This window comes from Suncus etruscus, chromosome 7 (assembly GCF_024139225.1).
Source record: "Suncus etruscus isolate mSunEtr1 chromosome 7, mSunEtr1.pri.cur, whole genome shotgun sequence".
Classification (NCBI taxonomy): Eukaryota; Metazoa; Chordata; class Mammalia; order Eulipotyphla; family Soricidae; genus Suncus; species Suncus etruscus.
In genome coordinates this window covers 46,234,657-46,252,126 of record NC_064854.1, presented here as the reverse complement: position 1 = coordinate 46,252,126, position 17,470 = coordinate 46,234,657, and the positions used below count along the sequence as shown (strand labels likewise).

General features: G+C 40.5%; 1 protein-coding gene and 1 non-coding gene across 2 annotated transcripts in view; one reads left to right on the top strand and one right to left on the bottom strand.

Moving 5' to 3' along the window:
- The window catches only part of KIF26B (kinesin family member 26B), a 318,803-nt gene that overhangs the window by 207,893 nt on the left and 93,440 nt on the right, over positions 1-17,470 (top strand). Inside the window, exon 4 of the mRNA XM_049776648.1 lies at positions 15,235-15,441. Coding sequence (XP_049632605.1) covers positions 15,235-15,441 — 207 coding nt within the window. The remainder of the gene's footprint in view (positions 1-15,234; positions 15,442-17,470) is intronic.
- LOC126015122 (U6 spliceosomal RNA) lies at positions 16,351-16,461 on the bottom strand. Its single transcript, XR_007498017.1, has one exon. It is a non-coding gene; the product is annotated as a U6 spliceosomal RNA (small nuclear RNA).

The following is a 17,470-nucleotide window of genomic DNA, read 5'->3' as shown; positions in this document are numbered from 1 at the left end:
GGTTAAGGTACTTGCTTTGCAATCTGCTGGCCTGGTTTGATCCTAAGCATTTTCTATGACTCATTAATACAGCCAGGGATTACTACTGAGCAGAGAGCCATAAATAACCCCTGCATACCACTGAATAGGTCCCAATTTTTCCTCACAAATTATGTTTAATTTTTTTGTTTGTTTTTGGGCCATACCCGGCGGTGCTCAGGGATTACTCCTGGCTCTGCACTCAAAAATCACTTTTGGAATGCTCAGGGGACCATATGGGATGCCAGGGATCAAATCCCAGTTCGTTTCAGGTTGGCAACATGCAAGGCAAAAGCCCTACTACCTCTGTGGTATTGCTTTAGCCCTATGTTTAATTTTTGAACTTCAGAGATCCTTCAATGTTTTCTTTCCTAAAGAAATTCTCTGTTTTCCTTAAGCTAAGGTTTCAGAGTCCCAACTATAGAAAAGGTCCAGTTTTGTAATGTTGGTGCTCATGACTTTTCTAGGAAGAGATGGCCTGCTTTGCATCTGTCCACCCTCAGGGACTCTCCTGTAGGCCTTCATGAAGCAGCAATTCCTCTAAACTGCTATCTGACCCTGGAAGAACTAAGATCCAGGGCTAACACTGGGACCCCTACTTTGTCTTGTGGTTTCATTTTCACATAGTGATATCGAGAACCACGTTATCACCCACAATGAGAGATACACATATATACTTGGAAGATGTATAGACAATATTTTGAAGCAGCAGTATTATAATAAAATGGATAAATGGCAGGAAAAAATCTATGACTAATTTTTAAATAGACATTTTGTTGTTTTCATTAATTTCTGGAACTTTACCAAATTAGTTGGTGGAACTTATAGTTAGTATTTCTAGCCTGACTCAGTAAAGTAAGTGTTATTTTAAAGCTCCAGATTCAGTTACTTGACCTGGCTCAATTACTTTACTTTTCAGAGTTCTGGATGTTCTTTATACAGGTCAGCAACTCAAAAGTAAAATATTGAGAGTAAAGAAGAACCTGGGTATGAGGTAGAGAAGATCCCTGCGCTAATTAATATCTGGTTAGCAATTTGTAATACTCAGATTTGTGATGAAGTGGGTTCAGAAAAAGAAAGCCAGCTACCCTTGCCCTGTTGCTTTCCAATGCACTGGCATATGTTTTGGGATAGACAAGTTCCCATCAGCACAAGCAGCATTTAAGTGTTCACCATTTAATAAGAGATCTATTATTTCATTCTTTGGTTGAACACATGAATGAGCTTCAGTCTTAAAAGGGCCCTTTATTTATAGAAAGTGCCAGATTCAAACTGAGTACATCTGAAAGAGTTCTAATTTAAGGAGTACCTGCTGCTGCTGCTTTTCTCAAAAATTCTTTCCATACAATTTTATCTTTTGAATAGGCATTTCAGAAGATAAAAAGACACAGTAGCCACAGACTGACTGTAATGGTTTCTAACCCAGTAAGTCAGAAAAAATCTTCAGCTGTGACATTTACCTACTAAAAAAAAGACATCAAGCCAAAGAAACAATGGGCAAATGTGGAAAGACCCAAGCTTTGCCCCACGTGTGTGGTAACCAGGCTGCCTTGGGTGTACTAGAGTCTGTCTAGCTCTGCAGTCACTAGCTCTCTCTATGTCTGTAGAAGTACAAAAGTGATGGGGAAATCTAGTGATTGGGAGTCCTGAGCTCTCAGGTCCAAGGTACATGAGGGAGGGCTGTTGATAATATTCCCCAATCAATCAGGCTCTCAATCAGTATAGGCTCTCATAGTGAATGCATTGTCCTATGATGAGAAGCACTTGTTACTATGCATAGTACAGTATGCCAAGTACAGAGTAGAATCATTTGCTTAATAATCATGTGACCCTTTCAAAGTAGAGGCTCTTATTCCCAGTTTACTACAGAGAAAACTATGTTAAATATATTGAATCTCAGGGCTGAAGAGATCATATAGTGGGTATGGCACTTTCTTTACATGTCGCTCAACCAAGTTTGATCCCAGGTGCTACATAAGGCACCCCACCGATAGGAGTGAATCCCTAAGCACAGAGCCAGGAGTAAGCCCTGTATTCTGCTAGGTATGGCCCTAAAGCCAATATGTATATATTCAACACATGTGCACACAAATATAAGCATGCATATGTATGTTTATGTCTATGTATTTGTATGTGTTGTGCTCCCATAGCTAGGAAAGCTGATTTTCTATTTTGATTGCCAAGTTCATGACCTTTCCATTAGACTCATACCCTTCATAATATTTAATAATTATAATTTTAAATGTTATGCCTTTTTAAAAGGCTAAAATTCTGTCTTATAAAATGTAATAATAATTATCAGAAGAATAAATTCACAGTAGTAATGTTTATTGAGTCCTTGCTGTGTAGCAAACTATGCTGGAAGGCTTGTGACAGACTAACTAATATCTGTGTTTTGCATGAAAACAGCCCTGCCAGTCAGTTCCTATGACTACCCCCAGTTTGACAATGGGACATGCAGGTGGTTCATATGTTCAGTTGCCCACAGCTAGTAATGGTAGATAGTGCAGCCAGAACTCAGGCAGCCAGTCAACAGAGCATGTGCTCCCAAGCACCAGTCTCTTCTCCACTGGCCAAGGGGTCAGTGGAGAGAACCAGCCTCTTTAACATCCAGTGAGTCCTTCCACTTCCCTTCAAATCAGAGAATGCCTATGTCAAAGAATATATTTTTCACCCAGCCAGCTTATCCATTTAAATTGAACTTCCTTCTTGTATTCAAAAAGCACAGTGATAGTGTTTTTTCTAAAGAGGCAGCTGTCAGGATTTCCATCCTCACTGACAGACCAGCTTCTGTAACATGCCTTTGCCCTGCACCTTGACTGGCTCTTTCTCCAGCCCACTAATTGGCCTGCAAGATGCTCAAAGCTCCCCAAGGCTGTCCAGCCTCACAAATGCATCAAATCATAAGGGGCCTTTTCTTCTAAGCTGTTATAGTTTCATGCTGAACTCCTGACAGATTTGGAGATGAAGAACTTCAGGAATTTCTCTCCTGCATCCCCTGAGCACTTTTCTCCCGAGCACATCTCATTACTGGCTCCATTTTCCAGTCTGTCACACGTCTACTCACACCTAACTTCATTGTGCCACCCTTGTCACCTTTCACAGCCTAAGTTGAGTGATGTGGATCTCCTCTTTCTAAGGGCATGGCTGCTCATTATTTGCCATCTAGCCCCTTTAAGAAGCCATTTATCTATAGTTCAGGGATACTTGTGCACCCATTTGCCTCTCTTGTCTCTCTAAAGGAGATTCAGTTTGGCTTAGCTCCAGAAGGGCAAGATCAAGCCTGACAGGGTTGAAGATGGTGGTAAAAATAGCTATGATAATATTTTCTTAATAAAACCATAGTAGGAAACCAACTGGAAAGAGGAGTTGGGGAAAAGTAAAACTCTAAAATTTGCAAGAAGTTATGGTAGTGCTGCAGATTGACTGATGGAGACATTGACGGATTTGGTGGACCCAGAGAAGATCACCTCTGAGCATAGGCTTGGACTACAACCCCACCTCCTGCAGTTTGTTCTCCCAGAATTGAACCCAAATCAAATCCTACTACTTTGGACTTTTTTCAGGTGACCATAACCCTATGGTCTTTAAGGATGTAGAATTTATTATTATGAATGTCTGCAAGGAAATTCAATTCACTGTAAGGAATTTCTAAAGTAGTTTCAGTGTGATTATGTTTAACATTTCTGGGATCTCCAGGTAGGGATATGAACTGCTCTAATTCACCATCTGTGCTTGGGTGGTGTGTGACATCTACACTGAGATAAATTTCAAAGTTCTGTCTGTAAATTTAGGGAGTGGACCTGTTTGACTCTTCTCTGCTTTCTGGAATTGGAGTTATTTGAGATTTTCAGGATTGTTATTATGTGGCATGTGATTCTGTTGATCACCTAAAAGACTTCTGGTCTTTCCAGTGACTTTTGATCATGGGAAGCTATCAAAATCTTCGTTCAAAAAATGTGATTTCTGGAAGTTTTACTAAAAATTTATTTAAACCTCTTTCTTTGAAAAATCCCAATTTTAAGTGTGGTTCTAGAATAGCACATACTTAACAGTAAGTAATATAAAGCATGCTGTCTAAAAAGTATATATATGTATCTATATACATATAATGGTAATAACATTTATAACGGTAATAACTTATAGTGATAATACATGCTCAAAATTCAAATTCAAATTTTCATTTACTAGTCTCACCTTTCTCCCTTGTCAGAGTAAGCACTTTGGGTTAATGAAGAGGGAAGAACAGGGTCTTACTTGTGAAGTTCAGTGTGCTAGTGGGGGGTTAGCCGTGTGATCTTCACCATATTATAATGAGAAAAAAGCCCTTTAAGGAATAATGGCAAAATGCACCTTTAGTAATGCTTTGCAGTGTGATCTACAACTCTTCTCTTCATTAAAATCTTCTACCATAGATTTATCAGAATGTCCTAAGCATAGAAGAGGATGGCAACGGCTGAATTTCACTGTAGATTAGAAAAGCGAGTGTTGGAAAAGAACGCATGTTGAAAAGTGTGCACTATTTAGCTTTCTATTTCTCTAGTCATTTTACTTAGCATGCTTGGTGAATTTTCTTGAAGTGACTAATGCACCATAAATAGACAATGTAAGCACATCCATCACCTCTCATCAAGACAGAAAAGGAAGGAGTAAAATAAGGGAAATGCCATATTTAGCTCACTTCAAATTTGACACGGGTCACTCATCTTTATGGACAATGGAAGAAGATCAGATGTTCTTTAACTGGGGGAGAGAAGTTTGTTTTCTGTTCTTATCACTGTCTATGTTAACGTTTTAATATGAAAGAACTGGAGAAATAGCTCAATGGGTTGGAATGTATGCTTTGATGCAAGAGGCCTGGATTTGATTCATGGCACTGCATAGACCTCTGAGTACCACTGCATGTAGCCACCAAATCAAGTAAATAAATAAATTCAATTAAGAAGAGAAAAACCAGGCCGGCGAGGTGGCTCTAGAGGTAAGGCGTCTTCCTTGCAAGCGCTAGCTAAGGAAGGTTCGATCCCCCGGCATCCCATATGGTCCCCCCCAAGCCAGGGGCAATTTCTGAGCGCTTAGCCAGGAATAACCCCTGAGCATCAAATGGGTGTGGCCTGAAAAAACAAAAAGAAAAAAGAAAAAAAGAAGTGAAAAACATGTTTTCAGCATTTAATATTTTTTAATCTAGTATAGAAAATTTAGTTTATACTAGTTGGTTTGAAGAATATGAATTCATGTTTTTGTCCTTATTGTCTTTCCTTCTCTTTTTATTTTTCCTTATTTTAAATAACTTTTATTGTGGTCAATGTGAATTACAAGTCTTTCACATTAATCTTTCCAATTTTAATTTTATTTTTATTTTATTGAAACCATTGTGATCTACAAAGTTCTTCATAGTTGAATTTCAGATATACAGTGAGTCAGGACCATTCCCACCACCAGTGTTGACCTCCCTCCACCAATGAACCCAGAGTGCATCCGATACCACTACCCTTCACCTCCTGGCCTGCCAGAATAATAGGCCCATTTAAGTATAGATTATTAAAGTTTAAGTCCCTTGATTCTATTGTCTTTGTCTTTTGCTTGGATATTTAGTTCTGAACTTATTTTTTTCTCCACCAGTGTATCTGAGACCACATTGGCCCCTGGCCCCAGGTTTTTTTTCCCCCTTTCTTCTTAATTTTATAGAAAAATACAGAAATATGTGGTAAAACAAAGTAATCTGTGTGCCAAGGTTTTGTAAAGAAGGTGGGAACCCCTATTTAAAAGGTAAGAAATAATTAAAAAAAAAAAGATAAAGGGATGTCTGTGTGGCAAGGTTTGTTTGTTTTTGCATAGGCACAGCAAACGTTGGGAAAAATAAAAGGAAAAAACTTGGGCCTAAAAACGGGGAGACCCTATTCATGAAGCACCCTGCCATAAGACCAATTGCAGGCTTCCAGCATACTAAGTTGTCTAACCCCAAAGTCTTTCTTTGTGGTCTGCTTAAAAGTTCTTCTCAATCAGTTGTTGTGGTCAGGTTGTGGTAGTTAGGGTTCCTGGTTTTTGCACAAATCCTATGTTGAATTCAGGGTGTCACAGTGTGTCTTCTTCATTTCATCTCACCATTAGGTGGCAATGCAGGGAACTCTGCCCTGAAAGCAAGTTGTTGCTATTTCAAGTCATCAGGCCCACTCTGGGGTAAGCCAGTGCCAGGGCAGCATTAGGGGCTTCCCTGGTAGAAATCAAATACCTGATGCTGGTGCAGAAAACCATGCCAGTACCATAGATGAGATCCAATGTTCAGGGGTGAATGGCCATTGTCCAATTGACTGAAGCCTAAGCCAAGTCACTATAAAAATATTTTCAGGGTGAAAGATCCCACTGCAATATAAAATTTATGAGTTCCTATCCCTTATTAGATAAGAACTTCTTTACATCCTTAAGATTTCCCCCATTTTAATGTGCCTATGCAAAAAAGGAATAATGGCACATGATACTATTGGTACATATGGGGGTAAAAATAACAAGCTAAACAATCCTTTAACCTGGTTCTAAATGAACCATGAACTCAGAACTCAAGAGAAACTTATCTACTAGAATTTCTTACTAAGCAGATCCAAAAAAAAAAAAAAAAAAAAGGAATAGGGAAAACTACCTCTACCTAAGGAAATATACAATAAGAAATATTACTATTAAGGAAATCTAAAAAAGTATACAAAGGAAATATACATACCCCCTTTAAGTCTTTTGAAATAACCTGGGGTGGGGGATAAAATTTGGAGCACAGCTTCAGCATGTAACATGGTCTTGTGGAGTCTGAAAAATGGCTCACAGTGGTCACATATCAGGAAATGTCCTCGAACTGGGAGTTTCTTAAAAACTGAATCTGGTAGCGAGCAACAGTCCACAGTGAAGGGAGGTGGGAGAAAAGGGACCACCGAGAGCAAATCAATAGCAGTGGCCATAGAAGCTTTTTCACTGACTGAGGCAAGGTGGGCTAGGAATCTGTCTTTTCATTTTAGGAGCAGTTGGTAGCTGGTTGGGGTGGGGGAACCATCCTGGTTCCTGAGGAGTTAAGAACTGAAGATAAAAAAGTGTTAAATAGGGAGAAATAATAGATCAGAGGTGAGAGAGTGAAGGGATAGAAAAGGATTTGTAAAGTGGCTAGTGGGAGGAGGGTTATATTTAACAGGGGGAAGGACAATATACAACATAGACATTATATACATTACAAATGGACATTAGACAGACATAAAGGTGGCCACTATATATACAGGCACACACACATAGATAGACATTGAAGATTGATCCATAGATTGCAGTTGAAAAGCAAAAGTTGGAATGGGTCAGAACACTTAAAAAAGCCAGCAAGTCAGATGGAAAGGTTTTCCATTTTCTAGACAAATCATCATTGGTGAGAGTAAACTTTACTGAAGAAAGGCTTTCTGGGTTAGATTGTGTATAGAGCATTCTTAAAACAATCGTAATTTTCAAGTCTAGATCTAAGCAATATGTTAATGAGCACTGTAAGAGGAGTCTACACCATGAAGTATCGTCTAGTGGGTCTTGAGCATCTAGGTTCCTTCCCTGAAAGCAAACTAAAATCACGAGCATTGTGACATAATGGTTAACTATCTTGAATTGAAAATAAATGGCAATGAACGAGCACTGTAGCAGGAGTTTATGACATGTAGTTGCATATTCCATTGTTGTGTGGACATAAACATCAGATCATATTAGCAGGCATAATCAAATGGAAAATAGATTATAGAGTTTGTGTCAAGACATCTTGAGTCTAATATAATATAATATAATATAATATAATATAATATAATATAGTACAGTACTGCAATGCAAAACTAGAACGACCAACCTTTATCTCCAAGTACCATTGTGGACAAAATGATCAAGGAACATTGAATATTGTTATAGAGACATCTATAAAGAGCAGTTGATTGGACACCTTTTCAATCTAAACAGAAGTTCTCTTTGAAGTATAGAAGAGAATATAAGCTTTTGTGTTTCTCCTCTTCCAGTCAGTTCCTTCTCTTCTCCTCACTACATTCTCGGGTGCTAATGGTATTCGATACAACTACCATTTAGACCATTGTGTTTCTTCATTCAATTATTCTAAAATACCGCATATAAGAGATATCATTCTGTATTTATCCTTCTTCTGGCTTACTTCATTTAACATAATATCTTCTAGTTCCATCCATTCATAGGGGTTGGACCAGGCAGCATTCCCATTAGCAGTGGAGGACGAGGGAGATTTGGGACACTGGTGATGGGAATGTTGCGCTGGTGAAGGGGGGGTGTTCTTTACATGACTGAAACCCAACTACAATCATATTTGTAATCAAGGTATTTAAATAAAGGTATTAATTTAAAAAAAAAGAAAGTTTCTTTCTCACCACACCCCCAACAGAGATTTTTCCCAGTTTGTTTTGTTTTGTTTTTGTCACACCCAGTGGCATTCAAGATTTACTCCTGGCTCTATGCTCAGAAATCATTCCAGGCAGGCATGGGGGACCATATGGAATGCTGGAATTTGAACCACCATCTGTCCTAGATCGGCTGCTTGCAGGGCAAATGCCCTATCACTCTGCTATCTCTCTGGCCCCAGTTCCCAGCATTTTTTATATATGCCATCCTCACTGATGTAAGATGATATTTCATTGTTGTCTTGATTTGGACTTCCCTAAGGATAAGTGATGATGACATTTTTTCATGTGTCTATAGACTCCCTTTTTTTAAAAAAATTTTTTTTATTGAAACCAATGTGAATTAGTCTTTCACAAGTTTTTCACATTTATATTTAAAGAACATAGTGATCATGAATTAGGGCAATTCCCACCACCAGAGTTGACCTCCCTCTGCCACTGTTCCCAGCATGCCTCCCATACCTCCACTCTTCACCCCCTGGACAACTAGTGTGCAGGTCCCTTTTGTGTATAGCTTGTTGTAGCTTGGGTCTCTTGATTCTATTGTCATTGACTTTGGGTTGGGTATTTAGGTCTGATCATTTTTTATTTCCACTCAATGCTCATGAGACTGTTTTGCCCTGGTACCATCCACATTTTTTATTTTCAGTTTGTGAGAAGACAATAGAAATATGAGGCAGAACAAGGTGATTCATGTTCTATGGTTCTATTCAAAAAAGAAAAGAAAGCAGATGGGAGTCCCTGTCTAGAAGCTCTAAGTATAAATTAAAAGGGGGAGCTGTTGTGGCAAGGTTTTTTGTTTGTTTGTTTGTTTGTTTTTGCATAGGTACAGTAAATATTGGTGAAATTAGAAAGGAAATAAGGAAACTCCCTTGGCCTAAGAGATACAAGGTGTCTCCACCATTGAAGCATACTGTCATGTGACCAACTATAGGCTCTGGGCCTGTTCATTGCTGAACCCTCAGGTCTTTATGGTGCCAGGAAATATTCTGCTCAGTTGTGGTTGACAAAGTCAATCCTCTGTAGTTAGAGGTCTTGGTTTTGTACAGATGCTAGGATAAAGTCTAGGATAGAGTCTTTATTTCTGGTTCTAGATTTTCTACTCAGTCACAATTGAAGTCGTCAGTCCTCTGTATTTAGTGATCTTCGTGTTTGGTTTTTGCACAGATCAAAGGATGGAATGTCTGATTTCATCTCACTGTTAGGTGATGGGGTAGGACAACCTGCTCTTAGATCAAGTTGTTGCTGTTTCCTTCCTACCCTGGGCAAGTTGTTGCCAGAGCAGTATTAGGGGATTCTCCAGGGGGAGTCTAATTCCTGGTGCTGATGCAGGGAACCAAGGCAGTTCTAAGGTTGGGGTCTGGGATTCCTGGTTGGACGGTTAATGTTTGATCGCATGAGGTCTCAGTTGAGTCCCCATGGCATATATTCAGGTTGGAAGGCATCCCTGTATTATAGAATTTATGAGTTCTTATCCCTAGTAGATAAGAACTTGTTTCCATACATAAGATCTCCCCATTTTAGTGTGCCCATGCAAAAAGGAACAATGCCATATTATATTGTTGGTGCATTTGGGGAAAAAAATGACTAGCTATACAATCTCTGTGCCCTGGTTTTGACCTAAGCTTTTATCCCAAGCAAGACTTTTCTACTAGAATTTCATACTAAGCAGAACCAAAACAAAGAAAGAAAAGAAAAAAGAAAAATAAGGATGGAGGTGGCTACCTTTACATTTGGAAATAAACACACTAAGAAATATAACTATTAAGGAATTAAACATACAAAAATATAAATCTCTCCATTAAGTCTATGGAATATTCTTGGGGGTGGGTTGAGATCCAGGGCACATATTCATCCCACACAGTGGTCTTATTAAGTATAAGAAATGGTTTGCAGCAGTAAGGGATCAGGTAGGGTCCCTCTGGAGCTGAGTCCAGTAGCATATAACAGTCTACATTGAGGGGGTTAGGTGACTTCCCTTTTTTTAATTAGTATTTTTTGTTAGAGTTTGTGTTAAAGTTGTCTTTATTTATTTGCCTCTCAGAGCTGTCCTTCATGAGAAATGGTACATCAGGTTCATGTTAGGGATGAAAACCCCAGTAGTCACACTCAGTTACATGGCCACTCCCAGGACAGTGGCCTCTGGATTTGAACCCAGACTCCTTGCTCTTTGTTCCTTGGAGTGACCATCTTCCCCAGAACCTGTCTGAGATGATGACCTCCTTAGGGAAGTTCAATAGACCCTTTTAGGTTTACTCCAGGTTTTCTCTTAAGAACTACTGCTGGGGCTGGAGAGATAGCATGGAGGCAAGGTGTTTGCTTTGCATGCAGAAGGACGGTGGTTCGAATCCCGGCATCTCATCTGGTCCCCTGAGCCTGCCAGGAGCGATTTTTGAGCGTAGAGCCAGGAGTAACCCCTGAATGCTGCCGGGTGTGCCCCCCCCCCCAAAAAAAGAACTAATGCTACTCAGTCATGGAGAGTACAGGAAGTACTCCTGGTCAGTGTGGTGCTGCACACCCCTTGTTGTCTGCTCTTACCAGGTGGGGCTGGACAGCTTCTCAGTCTTGTACTCAACTTCTCCCTCCCCTACAGCCAAAAAAGATCATGTCTGTTATGAGCCTCTAGAATCCCAGACAGTAGGAATTCTGTCCCTCCCTGGGTACGTGGGGCAGCACCAGGGATCAAACTTATGTCAGTTAGCTATTACCTAGGCTGTGGAGCTGGTTCGAAAAAAGATCTTTGCACTTAAATATCAGAGTTTCTTTAAAGAATAAAATATGAAAGATAATAGATGTGTGCGATTTACTTTTCAGGCTCTGACCTCACAAAGGAATGCAGTTTCTCCTCACTGACTTACTCATTAAGACTGTTATTTCGTGTGTGTGTGTGTGTGTGTGTGTGTGTGTTAGAGTGGGGGAGTCCCTTGTTCTGGAGTGCTACAAAGGAGTGAATACTCAGCCACAGTAATTGCTTCCATTTTGTACCATAGTCACCTGCAGCCTTTCTCAAATACTTCCATGTTCCCATTATCCTCAAGCCAGCACTGAGCAATTGCTTGGAAGCAGGCTATGAAGAAGCCCCTGCTATATGTACCATGTTGATATAGTCTGTATCTAGGGAAGACGGGCATATCTGTGTGCAAGGCCACTGGAGCTGTAACGCTTAGGGATCTTTATTAATTCCTGATAAGGCTGGGTGGCACTTGGTCATAAGCTTTACTTTGAAGGAGCATCTACAGAAGAGGAGCAAGTCACTTCTCAGTCCTCTTTCTCTCCCCCCACTTTTCTTTCTCTCTGTCTCTTTTCTCTCTTGCCTCTCCCCCCCCTCTTCATCTTTCTCTCTGTCTCTCACTCACATATGCTCTCCCTACCTCCCTCCCCTTTACACACCCACACAAATCCCGTCTCTCTCAGTTTGACCACTACCACTCAGTCCAGGAGGACCTGCTAAAATGATAAATGAGCAGGGCACAAGGACGGCGGCTGCCTAGAGCAACAGCTGTCTCCTACCATCCACTGAGTAATTAGATCAATGAGGCAGAGTGGGGTCTTTGCCAGTGAGAATGTGGGGAGAGGAAGTGCTAATATAATCTCCCATTGAATCAGGTTGTCACATACCCCTCCTTTCCACCACTTTCACTGTGCCCTGGCCTTCGAGATTCCCACAGCCTGAGCTGTTGGGAGTGAGGCTGTGATGGTCTGAAGGTCTCTTTCCTGGAAAGCCAGGGAGGGGCCTGCGTGTTAACCCCTGCAGGCCAGAGCAGCCAGGAAAGGAAGAGTGGAAGAAGATATTATGGGGAAGTAGCGTTTGTCACTAAAGCAAGAACTATTGGCATGAAGTCTGAGGGACTTTCATGATCACTAGTGGCATCTCCTAAGCACTTTAATTACAAAGGATTAAGCAGGAAGTGGAGTGGTGGACGAAAGGAATAATGACACAGAGGAAGTGAAGCAGAAAAACCCAATTTCCTTCCTTGAAGGGGAAAAATATCCATTTATTTAAATGAATTGCAAAGGAAAGAATGGAGTGTGGCATTTCCCCAACCCTGAGTGAAGTGAGTTTTAAGAGCAGGGCTCGCCTTGTCCAGAGAGCACAGCCATGTCCAGTTCTGCACAGCAATTGCACTGCAGGGTGGAACCTCATTAAGATGCAGGACCATTACTACTGGACAAATGACTCACTAATTCAGCCCCTTCTCCCTGCCTCTCCTGATAGGCCCTTGCCTGGCTGAACTCATATTTTACATTCAGCTCCTCTAGTTACTCAGAAATTGCATGCAAAATGGTGAAATGGAAAAGCAGCGGGCCATGTGACTCTATCAGTTCTGCCTGGCACTGTATCCTCTGTGACTTAAACCATTTAGAAGCAGGTCTGGTGGATTGCTTACCTAAAACCCAGAGATACCAGCTCCATACCAAAAATTGCAATTTGAATTTGAGCTATTAGCACAGCTGGGGCCTAACTTGCCTAAATCTACAGAAATAAGTGGGATAGAAATAAGATAGAAAAATTCATGAGACAAGAAAAGGGCCAGAATAGAATGCAGAGAGAAGTGTTGGTTTTTGTTGTATAGCCAGTGATCAGGGACCTTGAGGTTGTAATAGTTTTATTAATATCTCCACACTTTATGCCAAGCTTTGCCTATAGTGATAACCACCACTGATTCACTGATGGCATCCTGTTAGTGAGTCAGAGTACACAGAGTTTAGGCAAAATGTTCCAAATCCCTACTGTTAAGGTGGGAACTAGAAAATAATAAGATCTGTAAAGGTAATGGAGGTAGAGAACAGGAGTTGAGTCCACCATGATCAGTGCTTTTCACGTCCATTCCTTTTATTCTTACAATAGGCCCATGAGTTGGGTGCTGCTATTTCCATGTATAAGTAAAGAAACTGATGCTCTGAGAAATTCCAGTGTGCAAGTGATGGAGAACTTGGCTCAGCAAAACATGCGCCAGACAGACTCAGCCTCTCACTACCTTGTGAACAGAGCTTCGGTTATATGGGGTAGAATGTGTGCATGTTCTGTAATGTTTGCTCTATTCTCTATGCAGTGTGTAAAAGCACACACTAACCTTCTGGAGCATGTGGTGAGACCCTGTGCTGACAGCACTTCCCAGTGTCTCATAAGACCCCCTTACAGTAGAACCTGTACTAAGCAATCAGCACTCCCAAACTCCTGCTCCTGCCACTATGACTTCAAAACGGATATACTCTCTTGGAGATTGGATGGGAGGGCCCCTAAGAAGTACTCAGGGTGAGATGGTACTATTTGTGTGATTCTCAGCCCAGCTGCATGGATCTGACAATTAGTTTGGGCTTGGAAATGAGGTGGTGCAGCATTTCCAGCAGTTCCAGGAGTAATCAGGATCATGCCCCAGGTGCTTGGAAGAGAGAGGTAGTGGCTATATGGTGCCAGCGATCAAACCAAAGTTTTTGCATGTGCAAGATATGCATTCCAGTCTTTTGACCTGTATTTCCAGCCCCGCCTCCTGCCCCTAAAATGAGAATAAGCAGAGCAGGAGCACAGCAGACAACTGATGGGCCTTAAGCCCAAAGAATTATTTACGTTTCAGCCTTGAACACTAAAAATTAGTTCTCAGACCTCAGCAGGCAGCACTGAACTAGACACAACATAGATGATCCTCTGGATAGTTTTGTATGTTTGAAATATTTGCAGTTTTACAACCCTTCCCCCACCAAATTGCATTACTGAGATTTCATCAGGCCTATTCATTGACTAGATTGAGAAAAAAAATAAAGCCAAAAGGTGCTGAAAATAATCTTTCATAAATTGTCATGTTATATTGCAAAAAGTTATCTGGATCTGTCTTTCTTGCTACTCCATCTATCAAGATGGAGGTACAAGAAGGACTTGTACCTCCAAAGCCAGGTGCTTAATGCATTGGGACTGAATGAACAGTCTGTCATTGGAGCCAGCAAGAGACCAAACACTGTTTCTTTCCCCATGATTTGCTCCTTCAGAGCTCTGTGTGACTTTAGCTAGGCATCTACTCTCTGTAGGACTCTAGGGCAGGCAGGTCGGTTTTCTAAGTGCCATACTTTGTCTTCGTGAGTGTGGTAGGTTGCAAACACTGGAAACATCCATGGTCCATTATCAGGAGGAAGGTTAAAGGGCCATCTCCTCCTGTTTCCTTCAAGATGTTCTTTCATTCCCTGAAATGACAACCTCTATGCATGCACTTAATGGGCTACCAAATAATATGTTTCAAACAAATCTTTTATCACAGTTGCCTTTTGGGACACATTTCAAATGCCAGCCATTAAAAATAGGCCATTTCACAGGACTTTAATGATGACACTAATAACTGTGGATTTTTGTCTCTAGGAATCCTGATGAGCAGAGGCAAGGAGTAAATTATGGGGCTAACTTTTATGTCCATGGTTTATTGATCTGTGAGCTTCCAGGGAACTACACCAGCCCCTGAAAGCTTGGCAGTCCAGATTACCTTTTCATCTATGTAATTGGGCCATGAGGGTACAGTTAATTTTCAATTTATATTAATAACAAGACAAAGAACATGATGTGCTATTTCTGTAATAAAATAATGGACATATCAAAATATTCTACCAGGTAATTATAAATAAATCAGTTTCCCCTTGATTCATTAAGGGAGGTTGCTAATTCATTGCACAGTTCATCATCATTTATCATGAATGGGCTCCATGCTGCCATGTACACTAAGGTCTCCTATAATGGAGGGGTTTTCTATCACAAAGTATCCAGCTCTCTTAATCCAGATGGTTTCCTCCTGTCTTTGTTTTTTCACAGGTGAAAGTCATGCTTCGCATTTGTTCTACCTTGTCTCGTGATTCCTCAGAATCCAGCTCTTTCTTAAAAGTGGACCCACGGAAGAAGCAAATCACCTTGTACGATCCTCTAACCTGTGGAGGTCAAAATGCCTTCCAAAAGAGAAGTAACCAAGTCCCTCCCAAGATGTTTGCCTTTGATGCAGTTTTTCCACAAGATGCATCTCAGGTGGGTATAAGCTTCCCTCAGGCCTGTACAGTTTCGACTCATCACAAGAGTTTGTTCCATCACTAGGGCTCATGAAGATGATTTTCTAGAATGCTCTAATGGAGCAGTTTCTCCAGCTCTGCAACCTCTTATAAACCACTTTGAGTTGAATTTAATAGTTTAGTCCTTTTGAATTATTGGAGTCGTGCCTGTGGGCAGGATCATTTTGCTAGAATTTTTGTTTGTTTGGGGACCATACTCAGTGGTGCTCATGATTGACTTAGAGATCATTTCCTCCATGCTGCCACTGAGTACAGACAGTAGGACTGACTGCTCACATAGACCCATCTATAGCACATAGGTTGTGTTATAGGTTTCATTCATTAAGCAGGTGTGTGGTTTCCCCCAAAGAGTTTTACCATGGGAAGACAAAGTACTTTACAAATAACATCTATGCTTTTTCTCTTCATTACATTTTTCATGTATTGTACCACCCTATGGGCTTGCTAATCTAAACCTGACATTGACCTAATAAATGGCTCACAAGTGATTTTTTTTACAAGTGATTTAATTAACACAGTTAAAACTTCTCAGAAGCAAATCTCTCCAAGTTGTAAGAATTTCAAAGGAAACCCTAAATTAAGCATGGACTATTAATGAGCTTTCGATTTATTCCAGCAAAAGGAGCCATTTTATCATTAGTCCTAGCTAACATGTCATACTTGGTTCCAGAGCTGACTGTGCATACTATTACAATTGCTCATAGTGCAGAATTGTTTACTTTTCTTTGAATACCTAATATTACAACAAATTCTGTTTCTTTGTAAACTTTGCTACTTTGAAGGTATCCTGTACCCATTTGACTCTTCCTAGAAAGCAGGATGTAAGAAAGGGAAGTATGCTGTATTTTCTTTTTCTTTTCTTTTTTTTTTAAATATGGAATGCTTCACGAATTTGCGTGTCATCCTTGCGCAGGGGCCATGCTAATCTTCTCTGTATCATTCCAATTTTAGTATATATGTGCTGCCGAAGCGAGCACATGCTCTATTTTCAAACAAGGAACAGGGAGTGGGAATGGAGACACAAATTAAAGATTCTTATTAACAGTGCCTTTTCTGAGCAAGAATCTTTCTTGGATTCTTCCCATTCCCCCTGTGTCCTGCATGGTATCATGGTAAATCTTGGACCACTACATACTAGCAGCCTTTGTCTAGGCAAGTGACTGATCTTTGTGGGCCTACATGACCCTTTCTGTAGAACGAAGACAGAGCCAAAATAGGTCTAATTTTTCCATGTGCCATAAAATTAATTCAGTTGATACATGTGTGGTGGTTAGGTCAGAATCAGAACACAGTGAGGACTCAGTGAAAAGAAGATATTCATTCATCAATGAATTTATTGATTTATTTTTTATTGTCAGTTATCTTATTTAATATTTATTGTAGTTTAAGTAATAGGGTTACAATAACTATCAAATTTATGGTATTGATATACAAAGCTACTACAAACACAAACACAAACATACAAACACAACACCCTCCCCAATCAAAGTACATATGACCCTCCACTTCTACCAGGATAAAAAGGGGGGATTTATTTAGTTTGTTTTGTTTGAAGACCACACAAAGCAGTTCTCAGTGCTTGCTCCTTGCTCTGCTCTCAAGGGTCACACCTGACAGGCTCTGGGGATCATATGAATTGCCAAAGGATCTATCTCAAGTGACTGCTTGCAAAGCAAGAGCACTGCCTTCTTCTGTACTATCTCTTTGACCTCTGAAGGGGGCTTTTTTAACTGCAGTATCAGCATTGACAGTAACACCAATCTGGAGAGCCAGGCCAACCTTCACCTCCAGTGATGACCCTGAGAAAGCAAGATTGTGTGCCTGAGAGCCTTAGTTCTAAAGGTCTTTCTGTGAGTCTGTGATTTTATCGGTCTAGCTCCTGGAAGTGACCAGATTTACTTTTTATCGGTCCCTAAATACATCAGCTTCCTGATGCTAAGCATTTATTCAAATCAATCATAGTCCTCCTGTTTATGTCCTCCTAACCT